The sequence below is a fragment of the Schistocerca piceifrons genome, chromosome 11, assembly GCF_021461385.2.
Source record: "Schistocerca piceifrons isolate TAMUIC-IGC-003096 chromosome 11, iqSchPice1.1, whole genome shotgun sequence".
Lineage (NCBI taxonomy): Eukaryota > Metazoa > Arthropoda > Insecta > Orthoptera > Acrididae > Schistocerca > Schistocerca piceifrons.
Window position 1 is genome coordinate 23,964,197 of NC_060148.1, and position 27,157 is coordinate 23,991,353.

Genomic DNA, 27,157 nt, shown 5'->3' on the forward strand with positions numbered 1-27,157 from the left:
TTTCGGATTGCGTTTCCTTAGGATTCTTTTAATGAATCTGTCTGGCATCTGCTCTACCGACGATCAACTTTATATGATCATTCCATTATAAATCACTCTTAATGCGTACTCCCAGATAATTTATGGAATTAACTGCTTCCAGTTCCTGAGTTGCTATATTGTAGCTAAATAATATGGGATCTTTCTTTCTGTGTATTAGCAGCACTTTACACTTGTCTGCATTGAGATTCGATTGCCATTCCCTACACCATGCATCAATTCGCTGCAGATCCTCTTGCATTTCAGTACAATTTTCCGTCGTTCCAGCCTCTCGATATACCACAGCATCATCTGCAAAAAGCCTCAGTGAACTTCCGATGTCATTCACAAGGGTATTTATGTATATTGTGAACAGCAACGGTCCTAAGACACTCCCTGCGGCACACCTGAAATCACTCTTACTTCGGAAGACTTCTCTCCATTAAGAACGACATGCTGCGTTCTGTTATCTAGGAACTCTCCAATCCAGTCACACAATTGGTCTGATAGTCCATATGCTCTTACTTTGTTCATTAAACGACTGTGGGGAACTGTATCGAACGCCATGCGGAAGTCAAGAAACACGGCATCTACCTGGGAACCCGTGTCTATGGCCCTCTGAGTCTCGTGGACGAATAGCGCGAGCTGGGTTTCACATGACCGTCTTTTTCGAAACCCATGCTGATTCCTACAGAGTAGATTTCTAGTCTGCAGAAAAGTCATTATACTCGAACACAGTACGTGTTCCAAAATTCTACAACTGATCAGCGTTAGAGATATAGGTCTATAGTTCTGCACATCTGTTCGACGTCCCTTCTTGAAAACGGGGATGACCTGTGCCCTTTTCCAATCCTTTGGAACGCTACGCTCTTCTAGAGACCTACAGTACCACGCTGCAAGAAGGGGGGAAGTTCCTTCGCGTACTCTGTGTAAAATCGAACTGGTATCCCATCAGGTCCAGCGGCCTTTCCTCTTTTGAGCGATTTGAATTGTTTCTCTATCCCTCTGTCGTTTATTTCGATATCTACCATTTTGTCATCTGTGCGACAATCTAGAGAAGGAACTACAGTGCATTCTTCCTTTGTGAAACAGGTTTGGAAAAAGAGATTTAGTATTTCGGCCTTTAGTCTGTCATCCTCTGTTTCAGTACCATTTTGGGCCCAGAGTGTCTGGACATTTTGTTTTGATCCACCTACCGCTTTGACACAAGACCAAAATTTCTTAGGATTTTCTGCCAAGTCAGTATATAGAACTTTACTTTCGAATTCATTGAACGCCTCTCGCATGGCCTTCCTCACATTACATTTCGCTTCGCGTAATTTTTGTTTGTCTGCAAGGTGTTGGCTATGTTTGTGTTTGCTGTGAAGTTCCCTTTGTTTCCGCAGCAGTTTTCTAACTCGGTTGTTGTACCACGGTGGCTCTTTTCCATCTCTTACGATCTTGCTTGGCACATACTCATCTAACGCATATTGTACGATGGTTTTGAACTTTGTCCACTGATCCTCAGCACTGTCTGTACTTAAATCAAAACTTTTGTGTTGAGCTATTAGGTACTCTGAAATCTGCTTTTTGTCACTTTTGCTAAACAGAGAAATCTTTCTACCTTTTTTAATATTTCTATTTACGGCTGAAATCATCGATGCAGTAACCAGTTTATGGTAGTTGATTCCCTGTTCTGCGTTAACTGTTTCAAATAGTTCGGGTTTTGTCACCAGAAGGTCCAATATGTTATCGCCACGAGTCGGTTCTCTGTTTAACTGCTCAAGGTACTTTTCAGATAAAGCACTTAAAAATTTTCACTGGATTCTTTGTCCCTGCCACCCGTTATGAACGTTTGAGCCTCCCAGTCTATATGTGGCAAATTAAAATCTCCACCCAGAACTGTAACATGGTGGGGAAATCTACTCGAAATATTTTCCAAATTATCCTTCAGGTGCTCAGCCACAACAGCTGCTGAGCCAGGGGGCCTATAGAGACATCCAATTACCATGTCTGAGCCTGCATTAACCGTGACCTTCACCCAAATTATTTCACATTTCGGATCTCCGTCAATTTCCTTCGATACTATTGCACTTCTTATCGCTATAAACACGCCTCCCCCTTCACTGTCCAGCCTGTCTCTGTGGTATACATTCCAATTTGAGTTTAGAATTTCATTACTGTTTACATCTGGTTTCAGCCAACTTTCTGTCCCTAGTACTATGTGGGCATTGTGACCGTTTATTAATGAGAGCATTTCTGGGACCTTTCTGTAGACGCTCCTGCAGTTTACTAATAGCTTATTAATATTGTTATTCCCCGTTGCGTTTTGCCTACTACTACCTTGTCGCGTCTCAAGAGGGGTCTTGTTGGGCCTAGGGAGGGAATTCTCTAACCTAAAAAACGCACGTGTGCACTCCACACGTACTCCGCTACCCTTGTAGCCGCTTCCTCACGCCTGACCTATTCAGGGCGACCCTGTATTTCCCCACTCGATAGCGGAGGTCGAGAAATTTGCACCCCAAATCTCCACAGAATCGTCTGAGCCTCTGGTTTAAGCCTTCCACTCGGCTCCAAACCAGAGGACCGCGATCGGTTTTTTTTACCTCAGATTCCACCTGCGAGCGAGGCTTTCCGCCTTCACCAACTCCGCCAACCACCTGTATGAACTGAGGATGACCTCTGGACCCAGACGGCAGGAGTCATTGGTGCCGATATGAGCAACAATTTGCAGTCGGGTGCACCCAGCGCTCTCTATCGCCGCCGGCAGGGCCTCCTCCACATCTCGGGTGAAACCCCCCGGCAAGCAGACAGAGTGAACACTGGCCTATTTCTCAGACCTTTCCGCTTTTTCCCGAAGCCTAACGTTAGAGCTCCCAACAACTAATAAACCCCTCCCCCCGTGTGCCTGCTCGGACCTTGCTGAAGGAGCAGCCACATGTCCACTCACAGGCAGAGCGGGCGATGCCACACGGCCAGCCTCCACATTGACCCTCCGCCTCGTGCGCCGCGAACGCTGCTGAACCCGCCACTCCCCTTGGGGAGAGGGTGGCCCAACCGCGCCCGGTACCCACGAGGATATCTCGACAGCAGGGACAGTGGGTGAAGCATGTAACACCTGGGGTGTACCTTGCGACACACCGGACTCCCCACTGCCGCTACACTCCGAGGCAGCAGCCTGAAGACGGCTGACCGCGGCCATCAACACGCTCAGCTGTTCGCGGACAGTGGCCAGCTCCCCCTGCGTCCGTACACAGCGGTCACACATCCTATCCGTCCTAAGAAATCAATTTACTGTAGAGAGTTAATCAACTTTAACTAGACTGCTAATTCACTAATGGCGGCTGATAGTTGACTTAACTGTGGTTACCAGACACCTCTTGTAGAAAACAATGAAAAAAGCCCTACCTGTCTAAGGACTGTATTCAAAACACTAGCACTGCTGGCACTATGGCTGACTAAAGGGACTCGTGAGATCAGTTACTGCCCTGAATGGTGGTTACAGATAATGCATGAGGTGACTGGCCCGTATCGAACTACGGTGGGTAGAGGCAGATAAAGTATTCAAACTGTCCGTGAATATAGCGACATGGTAGCTGCGGCACATGTTGTCACGCTCGAGTGCGCCGTAATGTCGCTCGATTTCGGGAATGCTTTCGATAGGGAGAGTCACCAGTGCCTTCGTGAAACAATGACCGTACTTGATTTTCTGCAATATTTTGTCAAGGTAATTGTTATAATGTTGAAGAACAGCAGTTTGCAAGTCATGGTCAGTGAGTGGTCAGCTAACCAGGCAGCTCGCACTCAAGAGTTGTGTGCGCCGAGGTGGTCCTGTGTGGAGGGCCTCGTTCGCCACTGCCGCTGAGGCCCTGCTAGCCGCTCTGCAGAAACAGCTACGAGGGCTGCACGCACGCACAGACACACACACACACATGTCGCCAGAATATCGTGTGTAGGGCGTACACAGGTGACGGGGTGTCGTGATCTCCGGCGAGAGCGAGTCGCAGAAGGCACTGCAGGTCACCAGCAAATACCAACTTGCATCAGGTTCAAAGCTAAGCAACACTAAAGCACACGTCATGAATGTGGGGTGCGGAATATCTTTGCGAAACATGCGATACCTCAGTCCAAGTTCTGGCTCTGGACTACAGGTCTAACGTAAATCGTACTGCAGCTGCAAACTCTAAGAAAGTGCTTGCCAGCGTGCCAGTTGGAGTCAAAGAACATAGAGAAGGCTTGACGACATCCAAAGGCCACACTTTGCACATATGTAGATCGTCTCTAAAGTCAACTGTGTGGCACAAGTTTTACCCATAACAGGTGAAACAGCAGCAAGATTTCTGTCAGCTTTGCGCCATTTTGTAACTCGTGGTAATATTTTTAAGATAAAGTTTGACACGTTGACCATCTCAGGCGGCAACGGGGAGGGGGGAGGGGGAGATTAAATATCGCCGACTTTGGGAGAAAGTGAGAAACTATATTCGTGTGTTCCACACACGAGATGCGGAAGAAAACACACACGCCCCTCACGCCGCACTTACCAGACGAAATTACTCCCACTGTCTCGAATCCACCCACAGATGTACGGCACGTCGCCAATGGCTTTCATCATTTTGAACAATTTTGATTCCAACTCAGTTATACTCAAACCAGAGTTGGCCGTCGAATATGGTAAAAGTCAGGAACATGTGCGTGGAATTAATGAGAAGCAAAAGCGGAAACGTGACTGTACAAAAGTAGCCGCACTACAGCTGGACGGCCATCTGTACAAACATTGGCACCCCTCACCTACCAACAAGTGTGAAAACTACTCGGTAGAGGGCAGTAAACAGGAAAGTAGCAACCAAAGCGAAACTTGAGGCAGTCCACCTGGGTGGTCGGCAGCACGTGAGAATTACTACCTGACAGCAGGCGAGGTTGGTACTCGCTCAAGTGAAGGACATCTGGTGAGTTATCAGACAATTGTTGGCCACAATAACACTAACTCTACTCCCAGTACCTTGCCTTCCAAATTTTTTTTAATCGTGGCGACGTGCCGTGTGAATAAAGGAATGCTGTAAACTGGCTAAGAGGACAGACAACGCACCACCTGCCAGCAGAGGGAAGCGAGACGGGCGGGCGCTGGGTGGGTCGCCGCACGCACGCCGGGCACAAGCGGGCCACGGGGCGGCGTGTGCGTCGCTGAGGCGGGAAACTGCGAGAGGAACTTCGCAACATGTTTCAGTACATACAGTTACGTGGTACAGTGTGCAAAGTGAATAGAAAAAGGCGTGAACATCATAATGTATCGTCCTTAAGCTCTTTTGTGTTAAACGGTGTTTCTTACTGCCTTATTTATTTTTAAGGAAACAGAAATCTAATTTGAAATACATAGGTCAGAAGCACTCTATTTTGTGTTGAAGGAATCTCGGAGGAAAAGCTGGTCCTCACGACAGAGCACATGGTACTTTTTAGTACACTTTATTTCACTTCATTCCGTATGTTGAAACTCCTTTTGTCCAGAAGCGACTGCGCTGATTTCTGCTGTTCTGCGTTACATTCATCGTCACCCGCTGTATCAGGAATCTCAGCACGGAGCTTCCAGCGCGTCCAGTGCTCAGTGATGGCAGAAGACCAGCTTTCCAAACGAGCCTCGGGAACTGAGGCATTGGGCGATTTACAAGATCTTGAGAAATAAATCGGAAAGCAAACCATCGTGAACACAGCTTGGAAGGCGTCGCTCTCAGCTGAGTTAGTTTGTGTGCAAACACGGTCTTTCAGATGAAGTGCTAAAAATAAAAAAAATTAGAAATAAAAAAATAAAAAATAATGCGCGAAAATAGCGCAGCGACTCGGTGACAGGTATGGGGGAGGCGTCGTGGCCAGACCTCGGAATGGTTAAAAAATTAAATGAAATAAAGGGGTTAAGGGCGCGAGTTTCTAGTCTGCGTGTACTGGATTCGAATACCGCAACTCGCATGAATTTTAATTCGTGGTAATAGTTGCTAGTTAAGAAAAAGTTGAAATGATTCTTGCTACGAATGCTGAAGGTCTGGGTTCGTTTCTCGTATCCGGCAATCATTTTTACCCAGCATAAGCAGCATCTCTCCCACCTCTGGTAGCCTGGAGGAGAGTCGCTACAGGTTGGGCCCTGACAGAGGCGGAAGTCACGCCGGGTCGAAACTCTGTCACCAGTCACCTTTCTTAAGCGATATATTTTTAAATCAATGAGCCAATTGCTGTACAAGTCCGCAGCGCACTTGACTCTTACTGTATTCGAGCCTGAGACGTGGAAAATATTGACGATGGACTGGAATTCGAACTCGGATCTCCCTTTTCGTCACGTTTGATCACTTTCAGATGATGCATTTCCACTGCTTCATTGTCTCCACTTGTCTGCAAAGTCATAAAGACGTTCACAAGAGACACATCCCTGGGTTCGAGTCCTGGCATGTCACTTTAAGTTGCAACATGAGCTCAAAAAAATACATGTGAGAAATTATTCTGATTTTACCGATTCTCTGGACTTTGTTAACAATAATGGTGGTACTGGTTTCGAGTCCCAAGTCAGACGGGCAGCTTTTCGTCCCTTTCGTGTCACTTTCAAACATGCCACTCCTAGCTACTGGTGAAAGAGAATAGCACAGTCGAGGTATCTTTGTATGTAGTCAACAACTGTGTGTCCAGGGTTCGATTGCTAGTCAGCAGAAAATTTTCATAATTTTATTTACAATACAGAAATGCGCACATTTCGCTGCTAATGAAGTAAGTCATTATATAACGTCTACACGTGACTAGAGGTCCGTGTCGATAGGTGTTGGTTTCGAATGCCCATAACACAAAACACTTTCGTCTCCTGGTTTCAGTTTGTCATCTCATTGCTGGTTAAAAATGACGGTTTCTGGCGTTTCATTCTGCTTAGTTAACCATCCGATTAAGTGCTGCGTTCGAATCTCCGGGAAGCAAAACTTTATGGCAGATCATTTCAAGTTTCAACTTGGACACTCTTTGTTACTTGTGACTGAAACCATACTTGAGATATTTCGTCTTTACTTGCTGGATTGCATTCCCAGATAGTAGCGAAGTGAGAAAACTTTTGTCGTGTCATTTAAAGGAGGATGCTGGTTTCTGAGGTTTGATTTATTACAATAAATTTGAATATGTAAGCGTAATGGCTGTGTAATGTACAATAACACGATTCCTGATATTTGCATTATCAAAGTGTCAGTTTGCATGTAAACCGATAATGACACAGAGCAGTTTTCTCTTGTGGGCTCCTGTAGTGAACATTTTGTACAGGCAAAGACTGCATAGAACAACAACAAAGAATGAAAGAAAATTTCCGTTAACACAATTAATTAAGTCCCCAGCAACTATAAAATCTACGAAGCCAACAAAGCACAAGTGTAGCTGTTCTGTGTGTGGAAGTGTGATTCAACGTACACATCTGGCACAGTTCTTCTTCAATAAGACAAGAAATTTTAAATGTCATTCATACTGAAGTAATTAAAGAAAATAGAAATACTATAATTACGCAAGAAAACCAGAATTACACTCTAATACAAGAAGACAAGCCAGATGCTTTGTTGACTGAACCTGTAATGACGCATTATTCAAGACATTGAAATAATGAGAAAAAAAGCGAGTTTTGTTACCTTCATATACATTGATGAAAAGCACTCTAATCATTACAATATCTCCATTAGAACAACATCTGCTGTCTAGCCCATCAAACAACTGCATAAAACATGGAACAAGCACTCCCTACTAAAACATCTCAACACCGACTCGCTACTACCACATCTCAACAAGCACACTCCAGCACGACCTCTCGACAAGAACTCTCTACTACGACATCTCAGCAAGCACTGACAACTGCCACATCTCGACAAGAACTGCCAGTGGAGGCGGCGGAATAAAACTCTTTGGTGCAATCTCTGGCGCTGTGGCTCAGTGTAGCCACCTTTCAACTTGCAGGAATGAGTGTGACAAAATGTGGTAATGAAATTCTTTCAGAGGTTGTATAATGCTATTTGTAATGGACGATGAATGAAGATTTTCTTATGAGGGGGATAGAACAGATTTGCTGTAATTTAATACATACACACAATTGCGCACTGTTTTGTACTGTGGGAGGGGGAATACGGTAGGTTTGTTTCAGGACAGATTTGTATTCGCAGCAGTTGTTTCGTCGTGTGGCTGTTTTCCCCATTCTGTGTGTTGTGTGTTTGCAGCAGAGAGTGGCAGTTTGTGTGTTTTGTGCAGGAGCCTCTCTGCAGGGGAGAGGGACAGGAGGCTGCTCCAGGCGGCTGACCGGGGGGCAGTGGGGGACCTGAGGGCGCTGATCGCCGCAGGGGCCGACGTGGTGGTGAGGGGCAGGTGGGGGCGGACCGCCCTGCACTGGGCAGCGGTCAGGGGAGACGTCGAGGCGGCGAGGCTGCTGGTGGGGGCGGGTGCGGCGGTGGACGCCAGGAGTGACGGTGGGTGGACGCCGCTGCATCACGCGGCATACTATGGCCGCGCAGAAGTGGCGGCTGAGCTGCTCGTCGCGGGGGCCGACAGGGGGGCCACAACTGGTGATGGTGGGCAGACAGCGCTGGACCTCGCCAGGCAGAACAAGCACAGGCGGCTGGTGGAGATGCTGTCATGAGGCAGGCAGTCCAGCGAACTCTGTGCAAAAAAACAGGAACTGAAAGAGTTTGTACGAGAGCAATATTCGTAATTTTTTAAATAAAGATCCAAAAAAGTCAATCCTATTGTGACTCACTAATTTCAGCCCTCCTCGAGTAGCATACAGCACACAAATACTCTAAGCAATGCTGTAGCAAAACTGAGACAACGCCAGATAACAGCAAAATAATTCAGGTAACAACGGACAATCCTTCTCTCAAGAAAAATGTCCCGAGTAAAACTTCCAGACTAAACTTGGCAAAAGTCAACAGTTCATTGTGAACAATCACAACTGCTCTATAATATCTGATCGCTGAAAAGTATTTCATACCAGTCAGCAAGGTGCTGCATCAGACTATTCTAATTTGCAACATACCGAGATTAATGCTATATCAGTTCTATCACCAGAATTCTCGCTCCTGATACCAGACTCAATTTACTTCTCCATATTCAGCATACATTCTACTCTACCGTACCTGTTGTGTTTAATAACAATGAGATATTAGTAGCAGTATTCACAACACATTATGCGACCATCATCTGGAACCATACAGTCAGTCTACGTTTAACTAAACACAATCAGACCACAACATGACACGCATACAAAATGTGAAGGAAATCCTCTCTATCTGGTACTGTTGTCTCTACTTGACGTAAAAGATTGCAACGAGCAAAGTAATCCTAGTTGTATTGGAGTCAGAACACCGGGGCCAGAGTTTCAGCACACGAAAGCAATTTCGCGACGACGCACACGGGTCTCCACACTCATCGGTCACAACGGCACAGCTGAGACGGTGACGCAAGTCGTGGAGCTACAGGTAAGAAAATTACACTTACTTTGACTCGTACATCGAGTAAATAAGTGTAGTGGAGAGAGTGTATACGCCTGTCAACTCAGCTGCTGTCACCTCACTTCACTCCCTGTGTCCGCAGCTCGCCGCTCCCCGCCACTCCGTGACTCCTGCCACAACTGTCAGCGGCCTCTCTGCTTGTGAGGCGCCAGCAGGCAAACGGCACAACAGTCCGTGAGGCCGTCACTCAAACTTCACTCACAAAGAGTACTGACAAGGCGCAGAAGAAATGCTCGCACACAACATTGCCTTCACGAATCTTTTCAACAGTAAAATTTCTTCTCAGAGACCCTCGTTATTAACGTCTACACTGTAGCAAGATTCGTCGTTTCCCACAAGCTCTTGGACCGGAGAATCGTGTTCACTTACGTAGTTCCACGGGAAACGGAATGTGTCCGTGTTGCGTGTGGCTGCACACGGTACAGTCAAGTTCGCTACAGCTGTGTAATAACGTGGCAAACATTTAGCTGAAAACTGTTCCTCGAGCTATGGTTTAAATCGTCCCCTGATGCTTCATCAACAAAGCGTTTTCTTCTGCCTTGCCGTTTCTCTCCGTCATCAATCATTACATTCAGTTCAGGTGATATTCCAATATTTTCTGCTACTTGGCAACTTCCTGCGTAAATAGTATCCCAACATTTCTCAGCTGATTTAATTCTTCAGCGTGACCCTTATTAATACTACTTGAAACATATGTTTCTCCAGTTTGAAGTACAACTTTACGTACGTTTATTGCAGCCAATAATTTCAAATACTTCTGAATGCTCCTTAGTTCAATGTGTTGCTCCAGCAGTCCAAGTTATTAGCAAGTTCAACCGCCCATTGTAATCCTGGCCAATTCTCGGCAAATGGATGCATGGCACCTACCCATACAGACCCTCTCGCTGCCGATATTTTCTTTTAAAACTGTCCGTAGCTGCCACTTTCATTTTAAATGAGTTTCTTAGAAACAGCAGTAGTACTGAAAACAGAGGAGAAACGTCATGGGGAAGTATCGCAGTTAACTCGAGTTCTTCTTTTTGCTGCGTCTTCCCGACATGTGGCACATGTAAGCTGACGTTTCGTTGCTCTGTGTGCAACTATGACTTCCATATCAGACACAATCTTACACGCCTCCGCCGCGATATTAAACGCACTTTGTGGAGGTAACAGAGAGCCATGTTATGCATCTCGCCGAAAGTTCGGCACGCGCCTGACGCCCTCCACCTGGTGTTGTCTGCTACTGCGGCTCACTGGAACGGCACAGCACGCTACAGCAGAGGAGAAACAGCCCAGAACTCCGTCCCCTTGACTCGCATCGTCAAACACGCCGGAATTCACTGCTCATATCGCTCAATAACCGGACACCAAATAGTCTGAAACGTGTTCCTGTTTAAAATCGTGTATGTAAATGTCTGGTTGGTATCTGAGAAATTGGTAAAATTTATTTTGATATGTAAATAGGTTAATCTCAGAGCGGGCGAGCAGAACGGTTTTGAAATGAAATTTTGATCGGAAGTATGTGAAGCACACGCTACACGATGCGAAATCCAGTCGAGGCACCACGTCAAACAATTCGCCTGCGAGAGAGCATGGCGTTTTCGATGAAACTTACAAGTGCTATTTGATTGCAAACAAATGACTCAGGTTAAAATGTTGGCCCTGAATGTTGTTAATGTTTATCTTCAGCCTCGCAAAGAATCACTGTACCAGCAGTTTTACGGTAATTACAGAGCAAATGAACACAAAATTTTACGCATCCAACTTTGTGTTAAAACTGTTTCAAAACTCACAAGGTAACACCTGTCTCAGATCATCTACCGATTTGCAACCTCTGAAGTGATGTACTTTCGCAGATATATCCCGACAATTACACTATCTGACAGTGGGCAATGGTAATTAAATATGTTGGCCTACCTCTGAGAACGGAAGGTTCGTTTCTTCTGCAATCTATTTAGTATTAGTATAATGACAGAACTGTCAAAAACCAAAAAAGAGGAACTGAAGTTAACGACTGACAAATGAGAGGAAGGTTCCAAGTATAACTATGCTTCACTAATCCACAACAGCAACACACCCTTCCGTGAATTACTCACAACTACACATGTCAGCACACTCCCTGGTGCGACGCGCTTACACACTACGAGTAAAATACTTGAAACGACTCACCACGCAGGAACTGGAGAATCTATTGTGATTTCGCGCGCTGCGTTGATAGCTACAGTGCTGTGCTATAATGCAAAACACATTGCCCACCTTGCCACCATGATTGTTACATCATTTCATATTTCGAATATTTTGTGGTATGTTATTAGTTTCGGCGTAATTTCTACCTTTTGTGTTTTTGCTGATACGTCTGTAGTTGACAGCCTCCAGCTGTTCCAGCACAATGTCTCCAGAACTGAGTCTGAATGCAGTGCTGCACGGCCCAGACCGTACATGAGAAAATCATTACGAAATATTATCAGCCCTGTATATGTTTACTTATAGCTGCACAGTAAAGGCTGATATTAGGAAAAATACTTTGTTTTTCTCGCATCTCCAGTTATAGAACAGTTCTTACAGGTAGCGACAATCTGTAGGAGACTAGAGAACAATCAGGTGAAGAAAGGTTCAACCGTAATTTCGAAAATGTAATGTATTTCAAATGACGCAACGGATATCCAATTGTGCAAAAAATGTCTTAGAGCTGAAGTGGGAAAATAAACATAATCGGTGTTGAGCGCACCGCCATCGAAGAAAATGGAAAAATCTACAAAGTAATGGAGCTAAATAACTACAAATATTCCAAAGTTTAGTTTTCGACCTCTTTCCTTTGGCAGATTCTTAAAATAAAACGTGGTATGTATGTCTGTTTTCACCTCTGCAACTGAATGTAGCCCAGTCGACTGGTTGTTGTCCCATAACGAAACTGCGGAAGATCTTTTAATGACGTGTTTTGGCCTACTAAATAATAATTTCGCGGTTGCTGCCTTGTAGCAGACTGGCTTCACAACGAGAGATCCAGAAAGCGTCAAAATTTTCACTCTCTTCTCAGATTTTCGTTCGTTTCACGAAGACTATGCGTTTCTCGGAGTTGAAAACCCTGAACAAAATTACAGTAGCCAAACTCTTCTACAAAACGCACCAATCAGGTCTGATTTTCTGACAGCGAGCGGTGACGGCGCTAGAGCGCGCTGAAGAACGGCGACTGCCGAAAATTCGGAACGCTCCTTTAACGGCCTTCGTCTGTTGTTCTCTGGTATTACGGCGCACTGCAACGGTACGGCACGCTTCAGCAGAGGGGAAACAGCCCAGAACTCCGTCTGCGTTCTTCCCATCACCAAACACAACGGCATTCACCGTATACATCTGGCGATGAAACTAAAGTGATAGCTTTTGAAACGTGTTCGTATTTATTTAAACTCGTCGTTTAAAGTGTCTGTGTGGTGTCTGAGAAATTATTGAAATTTATTTTGATACCGAAATATGTAAATCTCAGTGCAGAGCATCAGAAATGTGTAAAAATAAAATTTTGGACAGAAGTATGTGAAGAACACGCTACACGATGCGAAACCCAGGCTAGCCAGTACCTGAAACAATTGGCCTGCGAGAGCGCAGGCGGTTTTCAGTGTAATTTATATACGCTACTTGTCTACAAAACAAATGACTCAGATTAAAATGTTGGCCCTGGATACTGTTAATCTTTATCTTTAAATACAAAAACACTTTTGGTACAGATATTGTTTGCAAGTGTATAGTCCAAGTGAACATAAAATTTAACAGATCTGAGTTTGTGTCAAACGGCTTAAAATATTGGCAAATAACACCTTTCTGAAACAATTTACCGATCAGAAACGTCTCAAATGATGTGATATCTTCACAGATGCATTCTGGTGTGTGACGGAGGATACTCTGAGTACCACAGGTGTTTCAGCCTTTTCCTGTTTCAGTCGCCAATGTGTTGTACTCTCATAAAAAAGTTTGAAATCGAGTGAAAAACTTCACGTCCACAAGAGTAAACAGCTTTCATAAGTTTTAGCTCAAAGTATCAGTTCCCATTACGATCAGCAGAAGTGCCGAGCGTATCCTTCACGTACTTCCGTTCAAAATTTAATTTTTATACAGTTCTGTTGAACTGTATTGAGATTATGAAATTGCATTGTCCTCCTTTTCCAAAAAGCTGCTTCACAACTGTAGTGGACAAGGTTCATTCTGACGCTAGGCTTACTGTAACTCAGGAAGCAATCGAGAACGGAGCTGAAATTGTGCCGTTTCTGTTGACATACTTCCCATGTATCAATGATTCGGAACGGAGGACTGTAGAATATTTGGTAAGTAAAAGGCCGTGCCAGGTTAGTCCTCAGGGATGGTGCGAGAAATATCTTCCGACTACTCGTCTGTTAAGAGCTCTGTCTGGTTTTTCGTCCTTTGGCGACAGACCGACGTTGGGCGGCCATTGCTCCCAGAATCCGCGCAACTCGTGACGTGTTTACTACAACCGATCCAGCGCCGTCACGCATGCAGCACGCTATAATCTGGAGAACTTGGCCTTGAATTGTTCTCACTCTCTCAACGTGGTATTAGTTAACTGCAGCAGCGTCTACGGAAAGTTCTCAGAACTCATCTCGCTTATAAGCAGTAACAATGTCGACACAGCAGTAGGGACGGAAAGCTGGGTGAAACGCGAAGTCGGTAGCAACGAGATTCTAAATTCCGGTCGCAACGTAGGTCGTAAAGAGAGGTCGACCGCTGGTGTTTAAAGCAGTGAGAAGTAGGATTACATTAGAGAGATCAGTGGAGATACCGAATGTAAAATAATTGGTGTCAAGACAAGCATTAAAGTTGAATCAAACGTGGTGATCGGACGCATCTATAGACTCAGCAGCTACAGTGGCGGAACAGTTTGAGGGGAACCTGGAGAATATTTCGCGTGAATTTGCTGGCCATGTTATAGTTTTAGGTGGAAACTTAATGTTGCCATGTATACAAGGAGACTCAGGTGGCTAAAACTGGTAGTAGGGCTAGAAAATCATAATAAATTAATCCAAATGCTTAACCGAAAAACTACCTTGAGCCATTAGTCTGAGAAGCGACTGGTGAAGATAGCATCTTAGGCCTGCCGGCAACAAAGAGACTCGAACTTTTCGAATCTGTTGGTGTAGAACAGGGAATCAGTGATCCCAAGACCGTTAGAGTGTCACTGAAGACGACTGTAAACAGGAATACAAAGAAAGGTGGGAAGGTCGTTCTGCCTAGCAAGAGCAACGAGAAACAGGCTTCAGAGTACCTGAGCAGTCAGCACCAAAATTCCCTCTGCAGCACAAACAGCGTGGGTGTCAGTGGAAGAAGTTGAAGAGCATCGTACAGTACGCTGTAGGATCACAGCGATGAGTTTAAGGCCACTGATTTCCATAGAAGTGCGCCTCGGCGCACGCCAGAACACGAGAGAAGAGTCTACAGAAATGTCAGACATCCGAATGTCAACTATGGCACTCGAGCCAAAGAAAGAGTTGTTTGTAGGAAGAGAGGCACACCTGTAACAGGCTGCGTTACTCTCTACGTGACGAAAACCTGCGTAAACATTCGGTCTGGTGATTTAGGCACTTTACAGCACTTTTATCCACGTACAAGTAGCTTCAGGGGGCGACATTTACGCCGCGGGGAAAGTCGTAGGTGGGGGCGCGACGCGGAATGCGGGCAGCGAATCCGGCCGAGGGCCGCGCATGCGCAGAAGCCGCAGGCGGGACGGGAACAGGCGGTAGGGGCGCTGCGAGCAGAGAGAGAGAGAGAGAGACCGGCCACACCACACCGAGGCCGAAAATAAATCGGGATTATCACTTAGCATATAAAATTTGCAACACTGTTTAGCGATTAGAGCTCCAGTTCTACTCAACAGCTTAAAATTCAGCCGTGATCGCAGACACCAGCGTCCGGCTGGCAGTTAATGTCGCGATATTACAAAGATATTTTCTCCCGATCTACCAGTAATTTCGCCGTTGTATCTCAGCAGGTTACATCTACCTAATGGCCGTATACGGTGTACAAACACTAAACACTATTTCGACAACAGTTGTTTCACTTATGAGACAAAACGTCGCATTATAAAATTTCTGCTCAAAACTTCAGCCATACGCAATGTCATAACAATAACAAACTACACAGTTACAAGTATGTGAAATACGGACATGTTTTCATTACTCGACGTATGTCGGTACAAAACCCCCTGATCTAACGCTGTCTCCAGCACACGGCAGGCCGAGTACACAGCCAGACCGCCCGACACACACACTGCCTGCTACTGCCGTGAAAGGAAGCAACACCTGTGCTGTCGGTGTTTTGGTTGGCAGGAGAGCCAACACTGTGTTACTGGAGGAAGCCGAAAAGCACGCGTTTTAGCTCAGGCAGGCAGGTCAAGGATATTAGAATTTAGAAAAAACGGACGTAGCTGGTGGAGTACTTAGCTTTAATCCATATCTGGTGAACGTCGCTCTTGACGGTACATGATTCACAGTATCAATAGTAACTTGTAATGGCGCCTTGCTAGGTCGTAGCAAATGACGTAGCTGAAGGCTATGCTAAACTGTCGTCTCTGCAAATGAGAACGTATGTAGTCAGTGAACCATCGCTAGCAAAGTCGGCGGTACAACTGGGGCGAGTGCTAGGGAGTCTCTCTAGACCTGCCGCGTGGCGGCGCTCAGTCTGCAATCACTGACAGTGGCGACACGCGGGTCCGGCGTATACTAACGGACCGCGGCCGATTTAAAGGCTACCACCTAGCAAGTGTGGTGTCTGGCGGTGACACCACAGTCGGCAACAGATCTACAACGAATGTAATTACAACGATACTACAGAAGTTGAGTGCATTTATCAAATTCACAGGTTCATTCAGATTTATGGCCCAAAGTACTTGAAAATTGACACAGCAAATAGGACACCCCGTTTCCATTTCTCATTTAAGTGCCGACACGAGATATTTCTGCATTATGGGCATTTTCCAAAAAGCGTGAGCGTCCAGTTTAGTGGCAGTATCATCTCCTGAATCAAATCGAGGGTGGAACGGAGTGGAGTACAGTAGAAACAGACCAACACTTCACCACCACTTACACACGTAACTTCATTACCGCATCCTACACAATGCAGGGCGGCCATCCTTGCATAAAATATTGCCCGGTTTCGGCCGACAGTTGTGAGTTCTGTATGTCTGGAGAGACACCCACACGGCCGTACCTTTCGAATACACCGATTCTCGTCTGCCGACCCTAGTTAAGCTACTCTGGATGGCGAGCGCCTGTTGGCTTTAGTTTTGTATTTTCGCGTCCTCTGCTATTTATACCCAATATTGCGATAGGAACTGCATTAAGCATTCCGTACCACGTCGCACGCAATCTTCCACACCGTCGCCGTGGTGCTGGACACCCTGTGTAGAGGCGACAAGCGCACTCCTGTACCCAGCTGCCGGCTGTAGCGAGGTGTGAGAGGTTACGGCAAAACACACACCGTGTCCTCCAGAACTCAAAGTAGTGCCGTTAAGTCGATCTCACGTCGTACACAATTCCCGCCACGCCCACTGCTTACACGTTTCGTCATTTATCCACAGCCACAGCTACACAACGCCCAGTAGGAAATAAATCCTTACCAGCACCTCATGAGCGTAATTCGTGTTAAAAAAATTATTCGCATTCAGTCTCGCCACCCAGGTCATAGTGAGTGCCGTGAATGTTTCGCAGCTTGCTACGGAGATTTAGGATTGGCGCCAACTGAATGCATCGAAATGAAAGACGCATCAATGGCAAACACCTGTAAGGACTGTGTGAAGAACAAAATTGTAGTTAACCTCTCAGATGAGCGTTTGAATAGTGCAGCATGTGGTTCGTTGGGACTGAAATGCTCGATAAAACCGACTGCTGGTTCTCCGAAGTGAAGAAATCGTAGGCAGTTACTCTCGTAAAGAAACGGCCAACGATAGTGACTTAGATGACCAGCAAATGTTTCCGAAATAAATTTAAGAGTTAAAATTTCCATGCCGCAAGTACGGAAAGCGTTGCTGTATGGGATGAAAGAACGTGCTGAGAAGTGTGTGGTAAGGAATGCTTACATACTGGTAGCCCTGGTGGAAAGCAATCCGATGAATAGGGAGATGCAGAATAACGTGAAATCCGGTCGTCAATAGTCGCGACGTTCAATATAAACACTTTGGACCTATTCCTATGAAGCAATAGAAAAGTCAGTGACAGAAACACCATCTTGCATGACATGGTTTCCGATATTGCTAACGATATAAGGAGCGAAAGAATTTGTAGCTTCACCAAGTTGGACTACCCGCTTCGAAAACATCGCAGAAAATCACGTCTAGAAAGATCATAAAGAAGGTAGCGAGAAGAAGGTCTTAAAACTGTATAATTCAAATTTCGGTGTTAGTACGTTTCGTTTGATGGTAAAGAATACGATCGCTGTTCACAGTGACTACCGTGAACAATGAAACCAGTCCCTGAATTTGCGATAAAGGGACGCTTTCATTGAGAGGCGTTAAGACGCGGATACAGGGTAATACACATTATCACTGTGGGTGGGTCAGGTGTTCATTGTTACCTGTGTCAATCGGCTGGAAAGTGCAGGACTTGTGGAAAGGTCAACGTCACCCACACACAAAGTAGTGATAGACTCATCGACATCTGGAAAAATGGCAACATGAGTGTTGTCACAGTTGTAATGCGTCACGCTTTCCTTCCGCTTTCACGAACCAAATCCCTCTTCTTTCTAGATTTGTGTTTAGCTGAACGGAATGAAACTAAAAAGCTACCGTCTTTCCCAACCAGAATTAATCATCGAAGTGTTGCCAGAAAACAGTTCCACTCTTCCGCTAAACAGCTACTTTGTACATTCCGCGTCATACGCTGATAAACATTAAATTAAGTTCAGCCTGTGTCACATCTGTAACGGAAAAAAGTATTTTCTATTTCTGGCGACAATTTTGTGGGGCCTTTCGTCTTGCTACGGCTGCTTACGTCCGTCTGAGCAGCTGCCAGGGAGCGCCAGGAAACAGGCGCCACTGCGCACGCGCGGCGGCGACTGCGTAGGAAGCCCGAGGTTCCTGTGAGCAGTTGCCAGCGCGTTCGTGCGCATGCGCAGAGCTGAATTCGCGTATGTGCAGTGCCTTCTCCCGCTCCTGGCTACTTGAAACGCGGCTGTTTGCCGTATGAGCTAGAGTTGTGGCGATTCGTGAATGAGTCGTTCATTTGAACGACTCTAAATAAAGAATCGTAAGAATCGAATCGTCATACGGACGAATCGTCGTTCAAAAGAATCGTGAGAACGATTACGTGTTTCCGACTCGTGACGATTCCAAGTTCCAACGATTCATCGATTCTTGGTACGCTATGCTTCGAAGAGAACTTCCGAATCATGCCGAGTCGTGCCGAATGATTACGACCGCCAGATGGCAGTCAAGAGGAGGATACGTGTGAACAGAGGAAGTTCGGAACGAACAAACCAAGCAGACACTTGGCGGTGGGTGACTGGAACGAGCGTAAAGGCATTTCCCATTTACTGTCGCTACAATCAGCCACCGCGCCGACGTCAGCTTAGTTTGCGCGAGTAGTACACGAATTAGTGATGACAGAAACGATATACAGCGAGTACACAGCTCCCAATACACACGATTAAAATCAAGAAATCCAAGTATGATGAGTAAATACGTACCTCTAATTGTTGCAGATGCAATGCAAAACACACACACCTTCTTTTCACACGAGCAATAGCACTTGGATTATGTATTATATTTCGCGTATCTCGAAAACGGCCCTAACGATTTGGATGAAATTTTGTATTTAGACTGGTTTTTGCTTTTTGAGTTCACCTACATAGTTCCATTCTTTCGTAAAAAGTCAATTTTACAATATATATATCCTACATAGTTCCATTTGTAAAAACGCAATTTTATATTATAAAAACGCTATTTCACATTTTTTTATAACGCCATCTAGTAAAACTTTGTTAGTACGTATTGAATGTAGTTAAGGTTTTGGTTTTCATGTTTATCTGTATATAGGTGTCTTTCCTTACAGCATGCGATTTTACACAAAAGAGTTTTTTAAACAGAAACGCGAATTTCGTGTTTCTTGGGAACGGCTTAACAGTTTGGATGAAATTTTATATTTAGATACGGATTTTGATTTTTAAGTTTATCTATATTGGCGTGTTTCCTGAAAAACTCGATTTTACACAATAAGTATTTTATATCGCAATTTCGTAAATCTTTGTTACTATTGGATGTTACAGTAGAGGTGTATCAAAATTTTGTGAGATGGCGGTATAACATTATCCGAATACGAACACGTTGGACTTACCGTACATCCAATAGTAACAATCATCCTAGATATGTTTTAGGTTAGACATGGTGTCCTTTCATCAATTAAGGCATTACACGTATAAATCGAGTATCACACTTGTAACATCATATGCATGTTTACTTATAAATAAACAATTTCTGGCATATCTCGTCATGACACAGTTCGATTCTAACCCCATTGACAATTTCAGACATGTCCTGCCATCTGTGAGTAAGATGTAGAACTTTTTGCATTCCGTAAGAATCGTGCCCTCACAGACTAGAATGAATCGTGAACGAATCGTAGGAATCGATTCGCTATGTGAGATTGAATCGTAGGAAACGAATCGGGAAAAAGAATCGTGTTGCCCAACTCTAGTATGAGCAGCAGCAGCGAGCAGCCAGATGGTACCCAGAAATTTTTTTTTAATAATGCCAGATTCGCGCTTGCGCAGAGCAAGCTGAGTTACAGTGCGGGGTCATTCTCCACGTGACCCGTGTGTATGTTTCGTGATATTGCCGGTCTCTCTTCGTTTACAGCTTCCACATCAAATGAAAACAAAACGGATTTGTGTCTGGCAGCCATCAAGTGAATTAATATACATTCTTATGATAATGAAAGACTAAAATAAGTCAGTAGTTTCAATTTTCTGATTATATATTATTTCGACGTTATTAACAATCAACCATTAATCTCTTAATTAAGCTATTTCTGTGAGTTGTGTGGAGAAATTTGCATCTATTAATTTTCCGGAAGTCTCGGAACCGAGGTGATGCTTTTAGTATATAGAACGTAATAGTAAAAATGTTAACCAGATGTAGTTACTTACCGAATGAAAGAGGGAGGTACTGATTTCTGTGTGTTTAAAAGCGTTCTTTCGGGCAGAGCATCTTCATTTTGGAAATAAAACACAGTTGTTGACAGAAAAAATAGTGGCAGCCAGAATAAATTCATAAATGTGCTGAAAAACAACAGGAGAACAATGCTATTAGTGCAGTTCATAAGGGAATCTGTAGACAGCATTCGAGATAGCAGAATGTAATGTTAAAAATGTAGCCAGATGTAATTACTTACCAGAGTAAAGAAGGAAGTAATCATTTCTCTACATTTGAAAGCCAGCTTTGCAGCAGCGCGTCTTCCCTTTGCAAATAAAACGCAGTCGATGGCAGAGTAAGTGGCGGCACCCATAAGATGCTCATTAACCTGCTGATAAAAAGAAGGCGAACAAAGCCATTGCTACATTTCATATAGGAATCTGTAGACAGCATTCGAGGTTCCAGGATGTAATATTAAAATCGTTAATCAGATGTAATCGCTTGCCAGATGAAAGACTGAAGTACTTATTTGCCCATTTCTCAACGCCAGTTTTCCAGTAGCTCATCGTTATTTGGAGTTAAAGCCCAGCAGGTGGCAGAGTAAATGGTGGCAGCCAGAATACACAGCTTAACCTGCCGAGAAAGAGCAGGAGAACAAACCTGTCACTGGACAGGTCTACTGGGAGTCTGTTATTTGCACTTCTGGATTTTGTACCTACTACGTATCTCTCAGACGCTGAGAGACACTTCTGAGTCGCTTATTATTCACTCGCAGTCTTCGCTCAGAGCAACTGTGTCGCTGGAAGGTGTGTTCGTTTTTGTCATCGCTGCTGGGATGAAGGAAACATTTTTTTATTTGGTGGCACTGCAGTCGCGCGTAGTTAGATTCATTGTTGAATTAGACAGCCATGTGAAGGGAATTGAGATTTTTCATTAAAGATTGCTTAATTTTCACTGTAAGGGTTTTTTCATGTCTGTCAATTATTTTTCTAACAATTGTGAGAGTAAGCATTTGACATCAATGTTGTCCTTTTTCAATGTTAATGCATGTTGTAACATAAATTTCATAGAATTAATAATGTATCAGTTAATGTAAAAACTGTTTGTCGGGGCATATTTCACCTAAGAGCATTGTCCACATCCTCAGTCCATGTCGTTTTTATTTAAAGCAGTCTCTCACTCAGTGGTGTGTATAACACAGTTTACTTGCTGGCTGGAGCATCGGCTGTAAGCTCTCAGCAACTGCAGTCAGAACTTTGCAACTGGCGTCCGCAGAGCAGCAAGCACTGCGTTTCCAAGCAACTGCATTACGAGGTGAGACATTTCCATTTCACGATCTGTTTGCTACGAAAATGATCAGCGCACAGGGACCATTTCATGAACAACATTATTTGGCAGACCATTGAAGCACAGGGACAACTTTGTTTAGTTCAAGAGATTAACAGTAAAGTTCAGGATTTAATGAGTTTGCACATTTTTACAAAATGAACACAGTAACAGAGCGTATCATCTCGTTGGCAGACATAAGACACACGCTATTGCAGGACAAAGAAACAGCAACAAATGAATGTGTACCATCCGGTTATAAACGTACCAACTGACTCACATAATTTCACCGCAGCAACTGACTACGGCTCTCCAGTTACACTGTTTTGTGATGCAGCATGTAATGAACGCAATGCCAGTAATTCTTGCTCTACGATCCCGTTACAAAGGACTAAAGTTAGAGGACACTCAAAATTTACTCTTCATGGCCACACATTTTATGCAGGGTTTTTGATCATCCCACATTTAATAACGGAAGTTATACTGGGTATGGATTTCTTGATAGAAGATGAAGCGATTTTGGGCTTTAAAGACTCTTCTATTCTACTATGCAACAATAACCAGCAAGTTGCATTAGAGTTTGAGAAGAGCATTTCCATCGAGGAACAGGAAATTAACAGATTGGAGCTTTTTCCACACACAAACAATACACAATGGTATACACAATTTTTCACCGACACGTCTTTTGCTCTCGCCAATACAGGTGAAGAATCAAAGCCAAGGTAGACACTTGTGAAGCAGCAACAGACGAACCAAACAACACACTGAAGGGGCAGATATTTCAGCACACCGTTCATAGAATTTCTAATGATTCAACTTTGCTCTCGCTGCATTTAGTTTTGAAGAATAAAAATCCGCCAGACAAAATAAAAGAACTTCTTTCTCTCCGCAAGTCACAATGTTTACGTCATCGTGAATTGAATGACATTGCAATTACTAATACAAAAAAGGCAGCTCAGAAAAGGAAAATGCTAATAAAGAAGGTAAGTCACAATAGAAAATTCAAAGTTGGACAAAAAGTTTTAGTTCGAGCACACCCTTTGTCTTCTAAAGCAAAGAACAGGTGTCAAATATTTGTATTCCTGTATAACGGACGATTTCGGAGTCGACGGATCACACTTCCGAACACAGTACATCTTGAAACACTCAGAACGAAAGTTTCCAGAGGTTTCCATCACCTCACCAACATAAAACCTTTCATTGTATAATTATATGACTTTCTACTCTTCCTTGAGATGACTACACCACACCAATATACAACACTTATGTTCTGACAACACGTATTTCACTCTCTTATGACGTCAAGCGTTTGCAAGTAGTAGTTAAGCTTTTTCTACAGGTTTTCTTTCACTGACATGTATGTGTACATGAAAATAACAATTTTTTCTCTTACAATACTATAAGTACAAGCCACTTTGTATGTTAATTTTCACTGTCATGATTTTTATGTAATAGATACAACAGAGCACACATCACGTCATGCTCTAACGTAACTCACCCCGATCTTTACACTACATCATTTTACAAGCAGAGATTACGTAAAAGAAGACAGCAATGATTTTTCCCTCAGTGACAAAGGCACCACAGAAGATAAAACCAACACGAGAAACAATAAATCGAATTTTGCGCGTCGCAAAGCATTTTCTCTTACAGGCTAACGTGCAGAAGTATGGAACAACGGATTCCAGACAGTACTGATAAAACAGGTAGAGTATATATTTTTTTCACAGGTATAACACGTACTGTCAGTAATCGGAGCAGATATTCAATTTAAGCGTCTTGCACTGAGATACTCAAACCCTGAGATATAACCAGGATTTCTTCATTCACTGTCAGAATTTTATTATAGATGTCGTACGTGAGGTGAAGACTTAAGGCTTCATTATAGATGAAGTATGTGTAGCAATGATTTATAGATTTTTATAATGAGAATACGATGAGATAATAGGAAGTGAGAATAGTGATCTTTTTATGATTATTATGCAGACGTTTATTATTTATGATATGAAGTGGCATATCGATGTTAGGTATTGTCACGGACTACACGATGATTTTCGTCTTGTTGCATGCTTTGTTGATTATGTTTTGGTGTGTATCTCTGACGAGTAGTACTTCTAATGGTTTGAGAAAAGGTGTTGCAGAACGATAATACAAGGCTATGAATTTACAGGAAGATAAACACATTGTTTCAAAAATATGCATTTTTTTTGTGAACAGCAATGAGAAGGGTTGAAGACTCTTATTACGATGCACTTGCTTTGATGAATTTCTGACTTTGCTTGCGCTAGTGTATTTTTTTCTCATTTATAGGATAATACCGTTTCTCATTCTTTTTCGCCTCTAGATAACAGACTTAATCGGAAAGAGATAAATTCTTAATTCCAGAATGAGATTTTCACTCTGCAGCGGAGTGTGCGCTGATATGAAACTTCCTGGCAGATTAAAACTGTGAGCCCGACCGAGGCTCGAACTCGAGACCTTTGCCTTTCGCGGGCAAGTGCTCTACCAACTGAGCTACCGAAGCACGACTCACGCCCGGTACTCACAGCTGTGAGTACCGGGCGTGAGTCGTGCTTCGGTAGCTCAGTTGGTAGAGCACTTGCCCGCGAAAGGCAAAGGTCTCGAGTTCGAGCCTCGGTCGGGCTCACAGTTTTAATCTGCCAGGAAGTTTCAAATTCTTAATTGTTTCCGTTCTGCACCTTGACTTTACTTTTTCGTAGATATTACGTACTCTTACTGATACCACTTAAGTTTTGCATTTGGGGCAGTTTTAAGTAATTGGCACGTGCATAGGTTTTGTGAACACATTTTCATTTGCTTTCTGTTTTGTGAGTCACAGGCAAAAGACATACGTAATAATTTCTTTTTGTTTTCTCTACAGAAGTAAAATATTGTTCACATTCCATTCCTTTCCCTCCCTTTAGCCTGTATCCTTATGGGCATCTACTCGAGTATATGAAAACATACACGCTGCAGAAATCAGTATTGTACGCATGCATAACAACACGGGTGGCAGACGCATGCTCGTGTGAAAACTAAGAAGACTGGCGACAATGTTTGCCTATTGGTATTCTCACAACGCATTGTACGTGTAATGGTTACTATATTTTAATGTTTCTTTTCTCTCACAGCGTGAAACCGATTTTGATTATGATTATTCTGTCTGACATGTCACTGCCGACACAGCAGTGTATATTGTAATTTGAATATTCGTAAGAAATGCTTGTTATTCTTTGTTTTTTAATCTGAGAATTCACCATATGCAATTTCAGATAAATGTAAAAGATTTATTTTCTTTCACTGCGTTGTAGCAGGATACACGTACTTTGCGAAAACAGCACATTGATGGACTCGAGTAGAGATATTCTCTGCACTGTGAGACAGTTGGACGTATTATGGACGTTTTCCTTACGACGGCATGCCACATCGATTATCGTGATTTTAGATGGCTTCACAGACATTTTGTTAAAGTGACGTGGAGGTACCTTTTGTGAGCGGTCTGGCTCTGAGTTGTCACTGGGTTCATTGTGGACAGGCACAGCACCCACTGAGTCCGCCCTCAGCCGCCTCCCACACAGTCAGGGTACGACGCTCTCACCTGGTCAGATATCACAGCGTTGTGAGTGAGTGCTGGAAGACACTCCAGCATGATCTGCACAGCGCACTGCGTACACTCGAGCCAGCAGCTTCGTGTACGAAAACCACGAAAAGACATTGCTTCGATACACATTTGCTACGACAAAAAGACGACGTAATCACAGCCAGTCTCACGACATTTTGTGCAAAATAACGGCAAAGGAAAATGCCGTCAGTGTCATTTTTCCCACAATTAATGACTTTATAACTAGGGCACACAAATCTAGTGGACAATTTTCTTTAACTTGTGCACACTGCTTTCAAACGAAATGTAGCGCATTCTAAATACACCTGAGCACCAGTGTAATCAGCATTATATTTGGAGTGCAGCTGAGCGCGAAATGTACGATGATTTTTGCAAATTAATTTATGAGCGACAGAGCACTGCTACTTACAAAACTTCTTTATAGTGCATATATGCACTTAACATGTATATATTGCATATTCTGTTATCTCTACATATTTCTTTATAGTATACTCTTCCACTTCCTAGCTTACTACTATTTTCGTGTAATATTACGTAGACGAAGTTTCCAGTACAATCTTTGGCATGTGTAAAAATCCTCCTGCAAAGTTCTGCCCAGAGAGGCTGTGAAGTAGTGAAATAGATCTACTATGAGTTTCTTCTTCTTCTTCTTCCTCTTCTTTAGAATAACCAATTTGGAGGGTACGATGAATCTTGTTCCTCCTGCCACCGAACTTCACTAATTCCCACTATATCTAACCTTAACCTATCCATTTCCCGTTTTAAATTTTCTAACCTACCTGCCCGATTAAGGGATCTGACATTCCACGCTCCGATCCGTAGAATGCCAGTTTTCTTTCTCCTGATAACAACGTCCTCTTGAGTAGTCCCCGTCCGGAGATCCGAATGGGGGACTATTTTACGCCCGGAATATTTTACCCAAGAGGACGCCATCATCATTTAACCATACAGTAAAGCTGCATGCCCTCGGGAAAAATTACGGCTTTAGTTTCCCCTTGCCTTCAGCCGTTCGCAGTACCAAAACAGCAAGGCTGTTTTGGTTATTGTTACAAGGCCAGATCAGTCAATCATCCAGACTGTTGCCCCTGCAACTACTGAAAAGGCTGCTGCCCCTCTTCAGGATTGAAGTGCAGTGTGGATTTCTGCCTAGTATTAACTGAATGAAGGCTGCTAATTCTCAGGCACAACCTCGAGTTGTTAACAACAAACGACGTCAAACCACACACTTAGAGGCCAGAACTCCCATAATCCGGAACAGGAGTCGACCACAGTTTCGAGAACTTGCTCCACATTTTGCTCTAATTGCCGTTTTCCGAGCCAAGAAGAGCCTTTGAGAACGAGAAAAGCTACATGGGATGTAACATCGTAAATCATAAGCTAACCAGAATAATCAAAGTATACTAATTCTCTTGTGGGGCTATCGCTTATTTCAGATACTCTTCCAGTGATAAATACATCGCTATTAAGTCTTTGAACAAGATACTGAACATGCGCTGTCTATGTCAGCTTACCACCTACCAGAACACCTACGAGTTTGGATTGTTCGGACTGACTAATCGTACGCCTATTATGTCAGTTTTACTTAAGTTGTTCGCTAGAAACTGTAAA

General features: G+C 43.8%; 1 protein-coding gene across 4 annotated transcripts in view; it reads left to right on the forward strand.

Annotated features, from left to right (window-relative positions):
• The window catches only part of LOC124720168 (CARD- and ANK-domain containing inflammasome adapter protein-like), a 551,179-nt gene extending 542,452 nt beyond the window's left edge, over positions 1-8,727 (forward strand). For all 4 annotated transcript variants that reach the window (XM_047245490.1, XM_047245486.1, XM_047245488.1 and 1 more), the window contains exon 4: positions 8,242-8,727. In XM_047245490.1, the coding sequence (XP_047101446.1) occupies positions 8,242-8,626 (385 nt within the window). In that variant the 3' untranslated portion in view covers positions 8,627-8,727. The remainder of the gene's footprint in view (positions 1-8,241) is intronic.
• The last annotated feature ends 18,430 nt before the right edge of the window (positions 8,728-27,157 follow it).